The sequence below is a fragment of the Myxine glutinosa genome, chromosome 5 (assembly GCF_964187855.1).
Source record: "Myxine glutinosa chromosome 5, kmMyxGlut1.1, whole genome shotgun sequence".
Taxonomy (NCBI): Eukaryota; Metazoa; Chordata; class Myxini; order Myxiniformes; family Myxinidae; genus Myxine; species Myxine glutinosa.
In genome coordinates, this window is record NC_136265.1 from 174145113 (window position 1) to 174166590 (window position 21478).

General features: G+C 45.1%; 2 protein-coding genes across 9 annotated transcripts in view; both read left to right on the forward strand.

Annotated features, from left to right (window-relative positions):
• DTD1 (D-aminoacyl-tRNA deacylase 1) overlaps positions 1 to 21478 on the forward strand; it is a 903613-nt gene that overhangs the window by 631575 nt on the left and 250560 nt on the right. The window lies entirely within an intron of this gene.
• The window catches only part of BTBD7 (BTB domain containing 7), a 643025-nt gene that overhangs the window by 431460 nt on the left and 190087 nt on the right, over positions 1 to 21478 (forward strand). For all 8 annotated transcript variants that reach the window (XM_078779099.1, XM_068115511.2, XM_078779100.1 and 5 more), the window contains one exon: positions 12430 to 12601. In XM_078779099.1, coding sequence (XP_078635225.1) covers positions 12520 to 12601 — 82 coding nt within the window. In that variant the 5' untranslated portion in view covers positions 12430 to 12519. The remainder of the gene's footprint in view (positions 1 to 12429; positions 12602 to 21478) is intronic.

Sequence of the window (21478 nt, forward strand, 5' to 3'; positions counted from 1 at the left end):
GCAAACGTGAAATAAATGAATACGCTCTCAAATGTGCCATCCGAGGCAGAGTGTGTCCGCCACGTTCGGCACACGCGATAGTTCGCTGCTCTCTGATTGGTTGAATCGTTTTTTGGACATAGCTCGGTAAGTAATTGTCCGATTAATATGAAACCTTGAAAAGGCACATCCTCGGGTCCCCAGCAATATACCTGGCAAGTTAAAAGTATATCGGACCCGTGGTTGTCGAGAAACAGCGGTCACAGACAAACAGACGTACAGACGTACAGACGTACAGACGTACAAATGTACAAACGTACAGAGATTACTGGAATTATAGATAGATATATATATATATATATATATATATATATATAAAATTATATATATATATATTATATTTTATATATATATATATTATATTTTATATATATATATTATATTTTATATATATATATTATATTTTATATCATCATCATCATCATCATCATATATATATATATATATATATATATATATATATATATATATATATATATATATATATATATATATATATATATATATATATAATTTATATATATATATTATTTATATATATTATTTATATATATATATTGTTGCGGATCTCGGACGTCGGCTCTCCCCTTGTCAAGGGGGGTGGGGGGGGGGGGGGGGGGGTTAATCCCCTTGTCTTTTTATCTGGCCGACACGAGTCCTGGAAGTTATAACGTCCTTCCCGGCGCGGCGTTACGTAGGGTTTGTTAGGCCTAGGGGTTCACAACTACCTAATTACTAACGCCGACCGGAAACAAGGGAATAACTCCCGCTCGAACCACGGATATCATGGAAAATGCCGAGCGGATAGCAATCCGTGATTCGGGCCGTTAACAGGGACTAAACCCGATTCTGAGCGGTTCCTAATCATGCCACGTTTACCCAATTAGAGAAAAGACGGATGCAATCGAATAAGAGGAAACCCAGAAAATAGGAAGAACAAAGATTGGTTTATTAACAATGTACAAGGAGAAGAGGAAACGAAAGGAATGTACCAGGATAGGAAGAGGAAGAAGCAGTTACACAGGGCAGCCTTAGACAGTCTTATTCTTAGTACCCAGGACAAACGTACACACTCACACGGGGATTGTAGATGGTTGATGGTCAGGTAGAGGGTCCGGCGATGGCGTCCACCTCGTCCACCTCGTGCAGCAGATGGAAAACGGCAGCAGCTCTCCGTGTGTAGTGGAACGTGACCGGACAAGTTATATAACGGGGGGAAGCTAGTGTCCTATTGCGTATGTAATAAATGCACACTCACTATCTGCCATGATCTTTCCTGGGAAAACCACATTTCAAATCTGGCCTCCAAAGCCAGTCGCCGACTGGGCATCCTCCGTCGTGCAAAGTCCTTCCTTGGCACACCTGAGCTCCTCACCACATACAAGGCTTTCATCTGCAGCTCAATGGAATACTGCTCTCCCCTCTGGGCTGGTGCTCCTGCCTCACACCTAGCTTGTCTTCACGCTGTTGAAACCAAAGCATTCAGAATCATTGGAATCTCCCGCGATGAAGCTAACTCCAAGGGCCTCTCACTCACTCACCGCAGGCAGGTTGGTGGTCTTTCCATCTTCTACCGACTCCTCTCTGGCCTTGCCCCCCCAAGCTCTCTCTGGGCTCTGTCCCGCAAATATTCCTACAGGTCGCACAAGATCTGCCTGCAACGAACCCTCTTATGGTCAAACTGCCAAAATCAAGACTCTCTGCTCACCTTCACTCCTTCATTCCTCTCTTCTCCCACCTCTGGAACAAACTCCCTCGCTCTCTTCAATCCCACTCCACCCTCCAGGTCTTTAAAACTGCTGTTCACCACCATCTCTTATCTTCCCCCATCCAAAACCTTGATCTTTTCTACCCCCGCTAATTTCACGCCAATTCCACTTTTTTGAAATACCAACTTTTGTCCTGGAAGTCCTTGGTGTCCTTGTGTTTTATACTTCTCCCTCCACCCCCCCCCCCCCCTTCCCACTCCTCCTCCCCCCAAGCCCTCTCCCTTCCACACATCTCCCTGCTCTCAAATGTTGTGTTTGTGTGCTTCCCCTTCTCTCCCCAGCTTGTTTTCCGCTCCCTATTTTTGTGTGTTTTGTTTGTCTGGTTGATTTGTTTGTGAAGTAAATGTTAGCTCTTTCACGAGCCTCGATTCAGTATACAAAAAAAAAAAAAAAAAAAAAAACGTGCCAAACGTCTCCTCTCTCCACGGTCCTTTCGCACAGCGCGTTTCCAACCAGTCCTTTACAACGCCAATGGTACGAGGCCGTATTGGACAGTTCTCTCATCAAGCGCACTGTATATCTCTTCACAAAGGTGCGCTCTCCCGATATGTCCTGTTTAACAACGTGCGTTTCCCAGCAAGTCCTTTACAATGCCAATCGTATGACGCAGTTCTCCAAGTCCCCCGAAAGGGTTTTGCGTTCGCGCTTATATAAGCCAACCAAGCGATCACTCCCCGAGCCCCAAAGCCACGCCTGTCGGCGATGTCACTTCAGCCCTGGTTGGCTGGGGCTTGCTTACCATCCCCGCCTTTGACGGCTGGGTGACGTGGCCACACCTTCTTCCTGGCGTTCCACCCCCTTTCTCTGGCTTTGCCTCGTGGCTTATGGCGGCGTTGAGCGAGCGCTAAGGCAGCTGCTGCTGGCCGAGGCGCGTAACACTTGGGAGGGCCATGGGGCAGACTGGAGGGTGCGTAATGGCATCGCTTGGAGTGGGAGGCTGTTAAAATGGACGAAAGGGCCTACTCCTTATTTGATTGACACAACGCAGATTCAACTATTGGAAACATGGCCTTACCTATACACATGAATATATGAATGAATGAACATACTAATGAAATAACTGAAGTCCTATGATGGCCTACGTGTTGCTTGTGGCCTAACTATGGGGTGCAACCTTTAACCCTTTAATGTCGTATTTACAAGAATGATGTCATATTTACAAGTGTGGGTTCTCAAAACCGCAACAATATATATATACACACGCACACTATTGGTCAAAAGTTTTAAAACACCTCAATTTTTCCAGTTTTTATTGAAATTTACGCAGTTTAATGTCTCAATGTTGTCTCAAGAGCAGCTGTTGAATCAGTTCTTGTATATGGGGCAATTACATGGACCTTGACATCGTCACTAGAAAAGGCCCTGGATGGTGCATACACTCGCATGCTCAGAGCAGCCCTTAACATCTCATGGAAAGAGCACCCCACAAAATATGAATTGTATGCAAAAATCCCACCAATCAGTGTAACCATACGTCAACGCAGATTAAGATTCGCTGGGCACTGCTGGAGAAACAAAGATGAGCTCGCAAGCGATGTTTTACTTTGGTTACCAACTCATGGCAAACAGGCACCAGGGAGACCTGCGAAAACATGTATAGATCAGCTTACAAATGATACTGGGTGTCTGGTTAACGAACTACCTAATGCCATGAGTGACAGAGTTGAATGGAAGAAACGTGTCATGGAATGCCGAGCTAGCTCGACGCAGTAGTAGTAGTAGTAGTAGTAATGTCTCAATGTACTCTAAAATTAAGCAGAGAACAAAATAAACAATTGGAGATAAAAATAAATCATAGAATCATTTTGTTTAACAAAATTTAATTTAAATTTTTGACTCTGCAAAGTAGCCACCTTTTGCAGATATAACCGCCGAACACACTCGTGGCATTCTTTCTATTATGGAAATCAAATATTGTTCGGGAAGTTCTTACCAACACTGATGCAGAAGTTCCCACAAATGTGTTGCACTTGCAGGTTGCTTTGCTTTCACCCTTCTGTCCAGTTCATTCCAAACCAGCTCGATGGGGTTTAAGTCTGGAGACTGTGCTGGACATTCCATGATTTGAAGCCTACCGTCTTCTTTTCCTCGAAGGTAGTTTTGACATAGCCTGGAGGTGTGTTTAGGGTCATTATCTTGCTGTAGGATGAACCCCTAACCAACTAGGCATATACCAGAGGGTATTGCATGGCGCTGCAAAATGCTGTGGTGGCCCTTTTGGTTCAGGGTGCCAGTCACTCTGTGCAAGTCGCCGACTCTGGATCCAGCAAAAGAGCCCCAGACCATCACGCTTCCTCCTCCATGTTTGACAGTTGGTGTCACACACTGAGGAACGATCCTTTCGCCTACTCGACGGCATACAAAAACCCTGCGTGATGAACCAAATATTTCAAATTTTGATTAATCGGTCCATAAGACCTTCCTCCAGTCTTCAGTAGTCCACTGGCGGTGCTTCATGCCCCAGGCAAGCCTCTTTTTCTTATTTTGCCATCTTAGCAATGGCTTTCTTACTGCCACTCGACCTGTCAAACAGGCAGCTCGAAGTCTTCTCTTCACAGTTGAAACTGAGACTTGCTTACTTCGACCAGTGTTAAGCTGTGCTTGAAGCTGTTGTCCTGTGAGCCGCCTATCACGCGAGCTGTTTACTCTCAGAAACTTGCCTTCTTATTATGTTGTGGCTTTGGGTCTGCCAGACCTCTTCCTGTCAGTTTCCTCCAGTTTCCAATATACTACTTCCTGCAGTGCAATATTGTTCAAATAATGCTTCGGAGGGTGTAATAACAGTCTGTTCCAATACTGCTTTTATACAGACGGGGTTTGTAATCAAGTAATCAGCAGAGGTTGGGACACCTGTAGGAATTGTTTCCATCAACTTTCAAGGCTTAATTTACTTACATTGCTACAGAACAGCTGTAAGTTGTTAACCCATTACTTGTTCCCTGAAGAAGGCCTTTTTACTCCCGCCAGGAGTAATGCATTCGCTCGTGTCCGTCTGTGTGTGTGTGTGTTCGTGTGTTTGTGAACAAGATGTCTGGAAAAGTTCTGAACGGATTTGGATGAAAGTTGGTGGGATGATTGCCCTTGGGATAAGGAAGAATTGATTAGTTTTTGGTGAAGCTCAGGATATTATTCCGGATCCAGGAATTTTTTTGGGGAATTTTTTTGGGAATTTATTTTTCTGTTTTCCTTTAAAAACCATTTTCTCTGCAATAATTGGACCGATTGAGAGCAAATTTTCACCATAGGAGGGACTCGGTCTGCAGAATATTTTAATCGTAATTATGATGTCACAGGTCACGTGGTTCGGCCGCCATATTGTTTTGAGTGAAAAACACTAAAATCCAATTTTCTCCAAAATGCCTGAACAGATCGAGGCCAAACTTTGCAGGCAGAATCACATACCCATGACAAACAAAAAAGGCAGCGAGCATGACATCATGCATCACTTGGTTTCAGAGTTATGACGTTTTTAAGCACAAACCTTTCAAACCTAGCTCCTCCCTCATTTGTGATCCAATCGAGGGGAAACTTCACAGATCTGTTCAGCATATCAATCTGCTAAAATGTCCTTTTGGAATTTGCGATGGGTCACGTGGTTTGGCAGACATCATTAATTAAACGCAAATAATAAAAACATTTATATCTCGAAGAGTAACAAGTGTGCAAAATTTGAAGATGATTGGATGTACGGTCTGGAAGCTAGAAGTTGTTATTGCGTGAAGAAGAAGTCTTCGACTGCGGACGATTAATTATTACTCCCGTTAGGGAGTAATGCATTCGTGTGTGTGTGTGTGTGTGTGTGTGTGTGTGTGTGTGTGTGTGTGTGTGTGTGTGTGTGTGTGTGTGTGTGTGTGTGTGTGTGTGTGTGTGTGTTTGTGTGTTTGTGAACAAGATATCTGGAAAAGTTCTGAACGGATTTGGATGAAAGTTGGTGGGATGATTGCCCTTGGGATAAGGAAGAATTGATTTGTTTTTGGTGAAGCTCAGGATATTATTCCAGATCCAGGAATTTTTTGAAGGATTGTTTACCATTGGAAGATAGGGCTCATTTTTTTTTTACATTATCTTCTATATCTTCTATATCTTCTATATATTCTATATTTAACATTGTGATATGAAAATAGTTTTCATATTTGTTGTAAATGTAATTTAAACTCATGATTATGCGTTAGAGCGGTGTATTTTGTTAGCAGCGTCGTCTTCAAGGTTTTTTTTTTTTTTTTCCTAATAAAGACATATTCTGCCATTTTAAAACCACCAAAGTGTGTATTCGGTTTCCCCGTTTCATAAAAGGTATCGTTTGATACGTATAATGCTTTAAAACCTCTTCTTTTTTTTTTTTGTTAACCTCAGAAGAGATATCAACATTTACCTCAGCGAATGTCAATCGCGGTGTCAGTATTTGATGAACTTATAAAGACTTAGGTGAGTTATAAGTGTGACCAGCATGTGCAAGGGATTCTTCCCAGAATAATGAGTGGTCGCATTAGCTTGTACGACTTAAAATGAGCGAGTTTTGTTTTGACGTTTGGGCCAGTTTTACATGTTGTATCCCTAAGGAATGAAACGAACGTTTTTTCCTGGCTTACAATTTTATTTGAAGTCACACATGCCTCAAAATACACTCACTTATATAGAATTGAACGCTGAATCCGAAAATGTAAGTGAAATTGCCTTGTTCTTTTTTAAACATTATCTTTTATATATTCTAAATATATATCTGTGCAGTGTCTGTCTTGTGTTGTCTTGTCTTGTGTTGTCACTGAACTACTCCCTCAAACTTTTGTGAAATCGTACTATTCCAACTTGACCCACGGCGGGAGTATGCGCTCTACTGAGTGGCGTTCTAGTTTATCACATGTACAGACTTGCAGGCATCGTTTGACACAATCTCCCGGGTTAATTTGAACCTCAAATAAAATTAAAATTCCAGATTTGTCAATGGCTGAGGTATAATAACAAACGAATAAACAGATTTGGCAAAATTCCAACTTTTTAAAAAAAGATCGCATATTCACCAAGGGTTGTGAGAGGCTGAAGAAGAAGAAACCCCACATGGGCTTCCCAGACCAAATAAATAATTCTGGTTCTGGCTCTGCGATTTTCAGGTTTATTACTCCCGCCAGGGAGTAATGCATTCGATCGTGTCCGTCCGTGTGTGTATGTGTTCGTATGTTCATGTGTTCGTGTGTTTGTGAACAAGATATCTGGAAAAGTTCTGAATGGATTTGGATGAAAGTTGGTGGGATGATTGCCCTTGGGATAAGGAAGAATTGATTAGTTTTTGGTGAAGCTCAGGATATTATTCTGGATCCAGGAATTTTTTGGGGAATTTTTTTGGGAAAGATTTTTTCTGTTTTACTGCATTGAAGCTTTTATTCTTATTCTTAAATGATGTTTTACTCTAATTCCGAGATATATCAAAAATAATTATCTGACAGTTAGGGCTTACTTTCTTTTTCATTTATTGTTTTGGGGAGAGGGGATGTTAAACAAAACATATTATTCCAACGAAACCCACGGCGGGAGTATGCACTCTACTGAGTGGCGTTCTAGTTTTACAATATAACTGCAATTTACATTATTTTCCCGTTTTTGCAAACCTAAACTTTTTTTTTTAAACCTTGAGCAGTTTACTGCTTACCTTTGTACGTTTTCAGGTTATTCACTGGACATTAAACTTCGTAAATTTTAATAAAAACTGGAAAAATTGAGGTGTTCTAAAACTTTTCACTGGTAGTGTATGTACAGTCACGTGAAAAAGTAAGTACACCCCATGTAAAGTTTTGACTTTTTCAACATATTTCAACATACAGCTATTTGATATTCATTTCAACAATATTGACAGATAAAGGTGATATAATATAACAAATATCATGAAACATTTACATTTTGTAGTCCATTGTATAATTTAAATAAACATAAATGCAAATTTAGCATGGGGAAAAAGTAAGTACACCCCTACATTTATCACTACTTCAAATACCTAAAATTAGAATCAGATGCACCAGCTCAGGTGCAAATGATTAGAACATCGTTAGAGAGGAACTTGGAGGAACCTGTCTTATTTAAACTTCAGACATTTAATTTGGTTTGCTCTTTGTTGTTGAAGTGTGCGGCGTCACCATGCCCAGATCAAAATAGCTCTCTGAGGCCTTCAGAAAGAAGGTTATAGATGCCTACTTGTCTGGGAAGGGATTAAAAAAGATCTCCAAACAATTTAAAATCAATCATTCGACTGTCTGGAAGATCATCGACAAGTGGAGAAGATTCCAAACAACTGCCAACTTGTTCAGGCCAGGCCCCCCAGCAAGTTCAGCCCGAGAGCAGACCGCAAGATGCTGAAAGAAGTCTCGAAGAACTCCAGAATGTCATCACGGGACCTACAGGAAGCTCTTGCCACTGTTGATGTCAAAGTGCACGAGTCTACCATTAGAAAGAGGCTGCACAAATTTGATCTACATGGGAGGTGTGCCAGGAGGAAACCTTTGCTGCCCAGAAAGAACATCAGGGCAAGACTAAAGTTTGCCAATGAACACCTAGGCAAAGACCAGCACTTCTGGAACAATGTGCTCTGGACAGATGAGTCAAAGGTAGAGCTATTTGGCCACAGTACCAGAAGACATGTTTGGCGAAAACCAAAGACAGCATTTGACCACAAGAACCTGATACCAACTGTAAAGCACGGTGGTGGAAATATTATGGTTTGGGGGCAGCTTTGCTGCATCAGGGCCTGGGCAGCTCACTATCATAGAATCCACTATGAATTCTTCATTGTATCAGAGGATGCTTGAGGATAATGTGAGGCCATCTGTCGGCAAGTTGAAGCTCAACCGAAGGTGGACCTTGCAACATGACAATGACCCTAAACATCTATCTATAATTCCAGTAATCTCTGTCTGTCTGTCTGTACGTCTGTACGTTTGTTTGTCTGTGACCGCTGTTTCTCGACAACCACGGGTCCGATATACTTTTAACTTGCCAGGTATATTGCTGGGGACCCGAGGATGTGCCTTTTCAAGGTTTCATATTAATCGGACAATTACTTACCGAGCTATGTCCAAAAAACGATTCAACCAATCAGAGAGCAGCGAACGATCGCGTGTGCCGAACGTGGAGGACACACTCTGCCTCGGATGGCACATTTGAGAGCGTATTCATTTATTTCACGTTTGCAAACTATGTTGGCGTTAAACTATGTTTTAAAACTAATAAAACCGAATTTGCGATTCATTCGCTTTCCTGCGCGTTTGTGCACGCGATGGCGATTTCTTTACCAAACTCCGGAAGCCGTTCGCTTTGGACCAAACCATTGCATGTAAATAGAGGGGGGGGGATTGTCACCGTACTCGCAAGCCGTTCGCTTTGGACCAAACCATTTCATGTAAATAGAGGGGGGGGGGATATAATTTTAGATATAGATATAGTACGGGCAATGCCCTAGTACCAGTAAATCCACCAAGGAATGGCTGAAAAGAAAGAAATGGAGGGTTCTAGAATGGCCAAGTCAAAGCCCGGATCTAAATCCCATCGAGATGTTGTGGGGGGGATTTCAAACGAGCTGTGCATGCAAGAAACCCCTCAAACATCGCACAGCTGAAATAATTCTGCATGGAGGAGTGGGCAAAAATTTATCCGAGTCGATGTCAGAGACTGGTAGACAGTTATAAGAAACGCCTACTTGAGGTTGTTTCTGCCAAAGGGAGCAATACCACCTATTAGAGCCAAGGGTGTACTTACTTTTTCCACATGCGAAATTTGCATTTATGTTTATTTAAATTATACAATGGACTACAAAATGTAAATGTTTCATGATATTTGTTATATTATATCACCTTTATCTATCAATATTGTTGAAATGAAGATCAAATAGCTGTATGTTGAAATATGTTGAAAAAGTCAAAACTTTACATGGGGTGTACTTACTTTTTCACGTGACTGTATAATGTATATATATATATATATATATATATATATATATATATATATATATATATATATATATATATATATATATATACAGTATATATATATACAGTATATATATATATATTTCTGCAAAAATGTCCACAAATCCTTAAGAAATCTGGTAGTGGAAGTTTTGTGTAACCCACAATGTTCCCTTGATTTAAGTCCATGCAATTTCCACTTGTTAGCGAAAATAAAAATACGAACTTTGTCGAAGATGCTAAAACATCCACACCTGCTGCATTGAGGACTCTTCAGAAGGAAGGCTTCTGTACTGATCTCAAAATGTTGATCGACAACTTGGTAAAATGCATTGAACAGGATGGTGTGTGTGTGTGTGTGTGTGTGTGTGTGTGTGTGTGTGTGTGTGTGTGTGTGTGTGTGTGTGTGTGTGTGTGTGTGTGTGTGTGTGTGCGTGCACGCGCGTCTAGCACATGTACTCATCAAAGATGGGTGAAGGGATGGTACGGGGTTTTTATTGGACTGGAGGGCCTTAGTCCATCAACGGTAATCCCATGATGATATGGCACTGTAAGCCACGCCCACCATAATGCCGTGGCATCATCCATCATGGCAAATGCTTTGAGAAAAGTCTACCTTCGTCTGGGCTGAACAGAACACAAGGAGTTGTAACCAAAATTGGATGTTGTAAGTAGAATTGTAAGATGCTGTCCCCATCTTTTACCCCATTGTACGCATTATCTCCTGGACTTTGTGACCTTCTCACCCAGAAAGGTAGAGAAAGCTCAGCCTTGACCCTGATTCGGTGACGGGCCCAGATGGCATTAGTGCCCGTGGTCTCAAATCCTGCTTTGCTGCTCTTGCGTCTCTCTCTGCTCTATTCGGCTGGTCCTCCTTTGAGCGTCTTCCATCTGCCTTTCAGAGGCTATGCTATCCTACTCTTCCCTCCAGGGCTTCAAGCAGGCATTGCGTCGTCATCACGTGTGATTTCCCCATCCTTACCCACAATAATTATTATCCCCATTTACCCTTTCTAACCAAACTTCTTGCAGTGTTTGCAGTGTTTCCTCCCCTCCCTCTCTCTCTTTTTTTCCCTGTCCGTTCATTCACTTGCTTACTATGTCAAAGTGCTGCCCTACTGTCAGTTTCCATACTATCTGTAACCTTGCTCTGCCATGAACCTCGATTTTGCAGAGAAAAATCCTCAACAACTTAATGGTGACTGTGCATGAAGCACTGAAGCAGTGAGAGAGAGAGGGGAGATGGGAAATGAAATGACAGACAGACAGACAGACAGACAGACAGACGTAGACACAAACAGATGTTGTCCTTTTTTATATAGTTATGTTGATGTTAATAAAATGTGTCAATGGCATAATGTTAGTGGGGTGACCAAAGCCTGGTGTTGGCTTAACGTTTAAGGTGGCTGGCTGACTTCGGATCTTGGTTAGGTTCTTGAGTTTGAGCCCGTCATGCCATTGAAATAACACCAGGTGGGTTGACTCAGTCCGTCATCCTTGCGAGGTCGGCAAAATGAGTACCAGCTTACCCGTAACAGGGAGCACTGCGGCAGCGGCACATCCACGCTCCCAGCAATGATGAAACCAGCAGCCACAGGCTGTTACGAAATAACAACAAAAGTCACGTGACAACATTTGGCGTGATGCTCTGCTGCAGAGTCAATTGTACTTGGTGTGAAGACGAGCGAATTAATTTTATTACCCATTCTGCTTGGTTCCAAAAGGCATAATTTAGCATGCAGCTCGTTTGTAAATTGCTCGACGTCCGCGTACAAAGACATTGCTCATGCATTTTTCGCCTCTCGTGCATCGACTGTCTCTCGAGCCTCCAGAACTGCCTTTGAAGATTACAGCTCATCTTGTATCGTAATTGGCACTCTCTCACCATGCATACAGCATAGCTTAAAGTGGTGCATTTAAATTACCCCAGCCTCCGATGCTTTTTAATCAGAATATTTTGTAACATTTGCAGTGAAATTAAGTTTCCCAAGTTTTCACCTAATGGAATTGCTATCCTGTTCTCTCTCTCTCTCTCTCTCTCTCTCTCTCTCTCTCTCTCTCTCGCTCTCTCGCCCGCTCTCTCTCACCCGCTCTCTCTCTCTCGCTCTCGCTCTCGCTCTCTCTCTCTCGCTCTCTCTCTCTCTCTCTCTCTCTCTCTCTCTCGCTCGCTCTCTCTCTTGCTCTCTCGCTCGCTCGCTCTCTCTCTCTCGCCCGCTCGCTCTCTCTCACTCTCTCTCTCGCTCTCGCTCTCTCCCTCTCGCTCTCTCTCGCTCTCTCTCTCGCTCCCTCTCTTGCTCTCTTAAAATACATTTCACTGTTTGGAAAAGATCTCTGTTCTCGAGAACTTCATTTGGTGCCATCAACAATCCTCCAATTTGGCAGCTTTAACATAATTTAATGTTTTGATGTAGCTGTTGTTTTTCATGTTCATGAAGTTTCTGTTGAGGTTGTGCAGAGTTTGGATGATCATTCGGAGAGGGAGTGGATGATAATTTTCCCCCCTCTACAGACCTTTTTCTCACCCTAATACAATCTGTCTGCCTGACCCATTTGCACCTGCCGTAGTGATCTTCCACAAGTTGTAATACTAGTGTGAAAAAATAAAATAAATTCGATTTTGTGTGAATTTTGTGTGACTTGGTTTATTAATTTTTTTTAAACTAAACCCACAGGCGCCAACATCACATTCGTGAGCCGGGGTACCTGCTGTGCTTCCCAGGAGCAGCGATGGGTGCCAAGACACGACACTTGTAAACAACAGCATGGGTGTCAGCGCCTCACACCCACAGCACTCGATTTCCCAAAGAGCGCGACTTGGCTCTCTTCATGGGCAGGTGCATTCCGGTGAGGATTTTCTGCCTCTCTGCGTCCGTCACTGCGTTACCTTGCCTGATGTCTTTATTATCGTACTTGGACCGCCAAGTGTACAAAGTAAACCAGATGGCAGACATCCACCCTACCCACGTGTACTTGCCATTAAATGACAAAACCAGCCAACCATTCGTTGTACAATGTTGGCATGGTGTCAGCCAAACCATGGTGGTAGCTTCACTGTTTTCATCACCTGGCTTGTGAGTCAAACACTTAATGCTTGCTACCTGCGTTGTTTTCTGGCATCCCTTGGATAATATTGTATCTCGTTCCGAGAACCTTTTGAATACCCCACCTATTCTGAAGGGGCTTCAAAGCACTACATCTCTGATCTGAGACTTCATGATCCGGTTTGGTAATTTTGCACCCAATTTCTCACGTCACCGTGTGTACACACAGTGTGTTTGAATGCGAACCGCGGTGAAATACTGCTTCAAAATGTTTTCGATGTCATTGAGAAAGGTGCGGCCTTTTACTTACCTGTGAAGATCCAGTGGTCTGTTTTTGGTTTTGGAAAGGCGTTGATGTTCACGTTGGTCTGACGGTGTTTAAAAGTGGATGCGATTTCAGAGAAGGAGGTTGGATTGTTTTAAGTCGCTCGAGGCTGAACATTAGATGGAGCCTGGTTGTGGAGCCTGGTTAGATGGAACAAAGGAAACTTTTTTTGTTTGGAAAACTAAGCCTGGCTTGCAGGAAACGATGCTAATGGCAGTGCTCTTGGTGGTCGTTGCCCTACTCCAACAGCAACACTCCAATTTTGTTTCCTTTCTTGAAAAAAAATAAATTCTGTTTGTTGAAATGAAACTGTGAACAATTTGAATAAAACTGTATATATAGGTTGGGATTTTTAACCGATACGTTTCGAACTTCGCTCAACTTGTAGCTCACTTTCATTGCGTTACTTAATGTCGCATTTGTAATGTTGTCCTCAATTAACATCTTCCATTCCCATGTTTTATTCATCTTTTGTCTTCCTCACTTTCGCCTTTCACATGTACTGCCCATCGCTACCTGATGCGCTCAATCATGCACATTCACGATCTCTTCTACGCTCGCTGAATCCTTTTTGTTCTTCCATCCTGTTCCTCTCTGGGCCTTTGGTACTTGTTTTTTTGTCTTCTTCCTCCTTTCCACCTCGTGTATGTCCATTCCCCTCATACCCCACTGCTAGTTTGCGAACCTGGTGCCCTTTGTAGCTGAGCTCCTCCATGAGCCAAGACGCTTGTATATGAAAACAAGTATTTGCTTATTGCAGGAAATGGGTATAAAAGGATGGAGCTGGTAGGGCGCTGTGTTGGTGATTCTCCATGAGAGTGCGACCTGACAGCCTCTCCCTGAGACTCTGGGACAGCCAGCATGTGATGACCTGCCATGCTGGTCTATGGACGCGGGTTGAACCGCATGAACATTAATGGATATAGCCCACCGGACAACCATTGGGGCATCTGTGAAATGTGATGGTGTGAGAATGACCTTCCGCAGATGTTCCGTTGTGATTTCTGGACTCTCGGCTTGGGAAGAGAGCCATGGGATGGATTGATTGGGAAATTGGAATGTGCCGAGCATAATGGGCCATGCTCGGCTGGCAAGTGTATCGAGAAGCACCCTTCTTTGGTGAAGATAGTGCATTGTGAAAAATATTTGACATGGGTAATCTGTGGGTTAGATGCACAATTTAAGGGTGAATTTTGTGAGGCCATGGTGGACACTGCACAGTGGCACCATTATTCATCCAGGTGTGTTAGACCAAAGTGTTGGAGGTTGGGACAAAAATGGATAGAGTAGTAGGACACAGCCTTCAACTGGCTATGGGGGCGACGGCGCCAATATTGGAATGCTGGGTTGTGGGAATGTAGTTGGGTAGTCTGGAGATCAACGTGGTGTTATGGGTGTCCGAGGTGTGTGGACTATGTCTTCTGGGATGAGTCTTCTGGTGGAACATGGCTGTCGGCTGGACCTTGGTGTGGTCAAGTGTGGGTGGGCACTGGGGGCTGTATGTGAGTGGACTTGGGGATGTGAGCAGTGCAGGGGACGTGATGTGGATGCCACGCACTGTGACCATGCCCCCCAGGTCTGAGGCCTTGGGAATGGTAGAGTTGGCAGCAGGTGCTCACCACATTGGCCAGCTGGGGCTAGTGGGGCCGTGGTCCTCACGGGGGACCGAAGGATGGATGGTGGGTCACACCCTTATGGACACACAATGGCCATGTTGGCGTTTCGGCAGCTCACCTTATCCCGATGGCCCTTGAACGGTAGAGGGGCAGAGCTGTCGTAGCCAATGGTAGTAGTGTAGTAAAGGTCACCGGAGGAGGCGGATCCACATGTTTGCCGCCCACTTCCAAATGAAGTGGTACTTGCCAGTGCAGAGGATAAAAGGAAATTTGTCGGAAACTTGATTGGCCCTATGGGACAAATTTGGGATTCAGTGGGGTGGATGGCATTCTTGGACCTGACCAACGTGCAACTACCTGCACATCAAGGTAAAGGTAAGGTGCCTTGATGTACTGTCCCAGGCTTCAGTACTTGCACCATAAAAATTGGGACATGAGGAATTTGGAATTGGGGGGAGGGGGCGAGTGGGTGAGTGTGATGGCATGGCCAGTGAGGGGATTGGAATGAGTGTCACAAAGTGTCTTGTGGGTGGCGCTTGTTTATGTGTAGAGGTTTTGTGTTTTTGTGAGGTAGTGAGGTTGGAGATTGAATTATGATTGAGTTATGTGTTTGGAAATTTGAAATGTGAATGGGGATTTCACATGTAAGCAGGCCATGGCAGTACCGTTTTGGGTGAGATCTTTTATGGAAATATGTGGTTGAGAATTGAATGGCAGCGGGGGAGGAAATGTTTTGTGGATTTTGTGGGTGGGGAAGGTGTGTGTGTCCGCAGGCATGGATCAAGCTCTGGAGGAGCGGTAATTGCCTCTGGGCAGCCAGTGGTGTCTGGAAATTGGGAGCCCGTTGGCGGTGGGGTCTGTTTGGGCGTCCTGCGCTATGGAGACCCTCGGCGACCCATGAGGATGTGTGAAAGCCTGAGGCGACGAAGCCTGGTGTGGAGACCTCCTCGGCGGGACGGCAGCAAAAGGAGCGGTTTGGCTGTCACGGGGCCTATATTTAAAGGGGGGAGGTGAAGAAGTCGTAAGTCGGGCGAATTGTTTTTGGACTGCGGGCACCACAGCCTGAAGCGCCCCACCATCTTGCTTGTACGGTACCTCCCCGCTGCCTAGTTGAGGATCACACACATGTGTAATGGCATCTAAGCCATGGTCTTACACTTGTAACTCTGAAATCCTTTCGGTTTTTATATCAGTGGATACCAGAGAAAATGTTGCCGTGTTGCAGGCGGTGCTTATCGCTCCCAATAAGGTGCAGCAGCAGCTGTATGGGACACTTTACTGGCGGTTCTCAACTGATGGTATGGAGTCGCAATAATGACTGATATAAAAACCGAAAGGTTTTTAGAGTTACAAGTGTATGGAAGGCTCACTGCTTTGCCCTGATGAAGCCCCAACAAGGGCGAAACCAGGTCGGTAACTGTGAGTTTTGCATGCACTTGTGACAGTATCTGAATTTAAGATCCATAATGACGCACTGCTAGATGGCTCCCCTGGAGCTTTGCAGGCAATGCGGACATGCATGGCGATGACGTCATGACGTTCGCTCATTAGGTTGGAGCACCAAAATTACAGATACTATATATATATATATATACAAAACGGAAAACTTCCGTTTTCCGGTCCGGTCGTGAGAGGACGCTGGCGTCGTTTGCTCGCCGCTTCTCTGACTGGACCATTGTCCGTGTCTTGCTTTCCTGGTGGTCGTGGCGGATTTATGGCCATTGAGTCTTCCTCTGCGCGGTCCCGGCTCTGCTCTGCTGCTCCGGGCTTCACCTGCTCGGCTCCATCGCTGTTTCCTCGGGCCCACTCCCGTTGGTTGTGTCGATTGTTTCGCCTCCTCACCCTTGGCCGCGTGCTCGCTTTGCCTTCGCTCCTGCTGGCATGGCTCTGCGGTACTCTGCCGCAAGGCTTCTCCTGCTTAAAACCCGCTCCACCCCATCATGCATCTCTGCAATCAGATCGAATGGACTCCTGCGTCGACCCAGGTACATTCACCGTGGCTCCGGTCGTAAGTTTGTTTATTTACAATCAGGTCACTCCATCCCCATCCTCTGGTCGGCTCAGCGCACTCCCACTCATCGTCCCAACACACCTGGTCACAACAACGCACAAAATCGCACCTCCTGTCTGCGAACCCTGGCCAAATCACCTGGATTCATACCCGCCGTACAAAACAACATCAAGCTCACCCTGTTCAATACCCGGTCCCTCAACAACAAATGCCTCATCCTGAACGACTACATCCTGGAAAATAAACTGGACTTTCTCTGTCTCACTGAGACCTGGCAACAACCACTGGACTACTACACGCTCAACCTCACCACACCCAATGGATATTCTTACATCAATAAACCACGCTCGGAGGGCCGAGGTGGTGGAATTGCCGTTATTCACCGACAAGACATCAAGACCAACCTCATCTCCATCTCATCTGCTCCATCATTTGAACACCTGGCTTTTAAACTCTCTGGTCACACACAGTCAGTCATGGCTGTTGTCTACCGCCCTCCCAAACCACACCCATCATTCCTGTCTGACTTCTCCTACTTTCTGACCCAGCTATGTTCCCTCTCCCCCTCAATCCTCCTCCTTGGTGATTTCAATATCCACATGGACTCCACTGACTCCACGCTAACCACTGACTTCACTGATTTACTCACCTGCTTTAACCTCACTCAACATGTCAACTTTCCTACCCATAACCGTGGTCACATTTTGGACCTTGTCTGCTCTACTGGACTAATTTTGCACCATCTCTCTGGCTCCGACCTCACTCTCTCTGACCACCTAGCCATCACTCTGACCATCAACATCCCCACCCCAGCACCAAGGCATTATCGCACTATCAACTTCCGTAAGCTAAACGCTTTTTCACCTGCCTCATTCTCATCGACCCTCTCTGAAAAAATGTCCACTTCTCCCTTCGTTGACCTCCACACCCCTTCTGACCTCACTGACTACTACAACCACACTCTCTCTTCCTGCCTTGACCAAATTGCGCCTATAAAAACCAAAACAGTTTCTTTCACCCATTCTGCTCCCTGGTTTACCCCTGAGCTCCGCCTAATGAAAACTCGTGCTCGCCAACTTGAAAGACTCCGCAATAAAACAGGTCTCACAGTTCACTCCCAGGCCTACAAGGACCACATACAACACTATAAAGATGCCCTCTCCCGCGCCCGCTCCGCCTACTACTCTCAAATTATCCACTCTGGCTCCGGAAACCCAAAAGCACTCTTCTCTACAATAAACAAACTCCTCAGCCCCCTGAACACCACCACCCAGTCATTCACAATAGACAACTGCATCTCCTTCCTTTCATTCTTCCAACGCAAAATTGAAAACATCTACAACAGCTTGACCACCGCCGCACCCGCTCCCCCTCAAACCACCTGCCCCCCCTTATCCTGCCATCCCCTGTCTCAATTCTCCCCAGTCTCCCCTACTGACCTCTCTGAACTCCTCATCGGAATGAAAACTGCCACCTGCACTCTTGACCCCATCCCCTCCAGCTTTGTCAAGGCCTCCCTTCCTGCTCTTTCTCCACTTATCATTGCAACAATAAACTCCTCCCTGTCTACAGGCATCGTCCCACCATCCCTCAAAATTGCTGCTGTTACCCCCATTCTGAAAAAACCTGGACTAAACCCTGACACCCTAAATAACTTCAGACCCATCTCCAACCTACCCTTTCTGTCAAAGGTTTTGGAACGCGCTGTAGCCACTCAACTCAAGCATCACCTCTCTGCCAATAACCTGTATGAAACATTCCAATCCGGATTCCGGTCCAACCACAGTACTGAAACTGCTCTCCTCAAAATCACCAACGACCTTCTCCTCTCCTCTGATGCTGGCAACCTCAACATTCTCATCCTCCTCGACCTCAGCGCTGCCTTTGACACCATCGATCACACCATCCTCCTCACCCGACTTGAAACCACCTTTAACATTACCGGCACTGCCCTCTCTTGGATTAAATCATACCTCTCTGACAGACGTCAGTTCATCTCCATCAATAACTGCAAATCCCCCACTGCTCCCCTCCCCCAAGGTGTCCCCCAAGGTTCAGTTCTTGGCCCCCTCCTCTTTATCCTTTACCTGTCCCCCCTCGGTCACTTAATCCGCCGTCATGGTCTCCAATTCCACTGCTTCGCCGATGACATCCAGCTTTTCATCTCCACCAAGTCCATCTCCACCGCCACCCACTCTATCCTGACAAACTGCATCACTGAAATAAAATCCTGGCTTCAAATCAACTTCCTCAAACTTAACTGTGATAAATCTGAAATAATCATCATTGGCCCAAAAACGCTCACCAAGTCCACCCATAACTTTGCCCTCAACATCGACGGTTTCCCAGTGTCCACCTCCCCTCACATCCGGAATCTTGGCATCATCTTTGACCAAACCCTCTCCTTCGACAAATACACTAAACAGATCACAAAGACAGCCTTCTTCCACCTGAAAAACATCGCCCGTCTCCGTCCATCCCTCTCCTCTGTGGCTGCAGAAACCCTCATCCACGCCTTCATCACTTCCCGTCTGGACTACTGCAATAGCCTCCTTTATGGTTCACCCTCAACAATCACCAATAAACTCCAATACATTCAGAACTCCGCTGCCCGTCTACTCACCCATTCCCGGACCCGTGACCACATCACCCCCGTCCTTTACAAGCTTCACTGGCTCCCCATCTCCCAGAGAATCCAGTACAAAATCCTCCTCTTGACCTACAAAGCCCTCCATAACCTGGCCCCATCCTACCTGGCTGACCTCCTCTCCAGACACACTCCCACCCGCAACCTCCGCTCTGCTGGTACCAACCTCCTGACCCCCCCCATCCGGACCAAATTTAGATCCTGGGGGGACAGGGCCTTCTCCATCGCTGCTCCCACCCTCTGGAACTCGCTACCTCACACCATCAGAGACTCCTCCTCACTCACCACATTCAAAACATCACTCAAGACCCACCTGTTCAACACTGCATTCAACATTTAACCCACAGCATCTAACCCCTGACTATCTCCTCTCCTTCTCCCTCCTTTGTGCTTTGAATATTTCCCTATTGATTCTTCTTTTTTTGCAATTGTCTTTATGTTTTGCTATGCGTTATGTTTTGCACTCTGTCAAAGCGTCTTTGGGCTTCCTGAAAAGCGCTATATAAAATAAATGCATTATTATTATTATTATTATATATATATATATATATATATATATATATATATATATATTTTACATTTTTATTATTTAAAATATATATTTATTTATTTATGTATATATTGTCGTATCGTTGGCGATTGAGATCACCGGTGACGAATTACCCAATGGTCTTTAACTCTGAGGCGAGTAGCCAAAATTGGCGGTCTGTTTGTCATGCGCGGATGGAAGGAAACAAAGCATTTACCTGAACAGAGCACACTGGTTTAATCCAGAATCCACAACGAACAGACACGACAGTACATTCAACAAATAGTGATTTAATGGAAATAAATGCATTACGAAAGTGTCGAAATAAAAGTTGAAGTAAAAACTAAAATTCTAACTGAGGTACCTCACATGCAGACTCAAATACATACACCAAAGGGGACAAATAAGATAAAATAAAATCCCTTTTGTCGGCCGGCACTCGGCTCTGGTCCCAATTGGCTTTTAGGAGCTTGGTGGTCGTTGAAGTTCGAAGCCACCGCATGAGAAGCACACAAGATGGTGGCGGCGGCACGCCTGTAGCAGCCACCAGCGTGAGGGAAGCAGACAGGACGGCCTCCTTCGCCTCGCTCGCGGCCTCCTCTGCCTCCGAAGAACACCACAGCCGCCAAAACCTCCTCACTTCCACTTTCAAAGCTCCCAAAAAGCACCAAAAGGTTTTACAGTTCTCCTTACAGGCACCCATATGCCGGCTTGGGATCCTAGGATCCTGGGTTCGAATCCCGGTCGATCGTTAAATTAACACCAGGGGGGTTGACTCAGCCTGTCATCCTTCCGAGGTCGGCAAATTGAGTACCAGCTTGCTGGGATGAATGACCCCGGTGTGTACCCCAGTTTAGAATAGGTACACCGTATCCCTGCGCATTGTAAGAGGCGAGTAAGGGTTGGCGCCAGGAAGGGCATCCGGCCATAAAAACATTGCCTCAAACAGGGAACCATGATTCTCATGGGGCCCGCAAGGCTAAACCCTGCTCTAGCAGGGAAAATGGCCTTAAAACGATCATTCATTCATTCATTCATTCTTACAGGCACCCATACAGGCAAAACAAGCTTCTCTCCATTCTCCTCAAGCTTCTTTTTCCAACGACAGTTTCTCTCCAGAACCTTCTCTCCCTCACGTCACACCGACCAATCGCCGAGCTCTGTTGAATGACCCCATGTCCTCTTGACAAATGACAAACTTCTAGGGCGTGGCCTGCCGGCTCCGCTCTTTTGGAGGCGAGGCGGGGCTTAGTCCGATCGGCTATGTTCTGGGTTCTGTCGGCATGCAGTGGATGGTTATGGTTGTTTAATGGAGACTTTGCATGACTGGCCAGGTTGTAGTTTTAAAAACGTAGGGAAAAGGCCACAGAGAGCAGTCACATACAGGGGGAAAACTAACTTTAATCCATACCTTGTTAACACAGCTTTACCCCTCGTGTGAAGACACAAACAATCTTAAGCTACAGTTTCCTTTCTTAAATACATCGAGATGTCTCCGCCACATCCACGGTCCATGCTATAACTATACAATCAAATCTTCACCATGGGATTC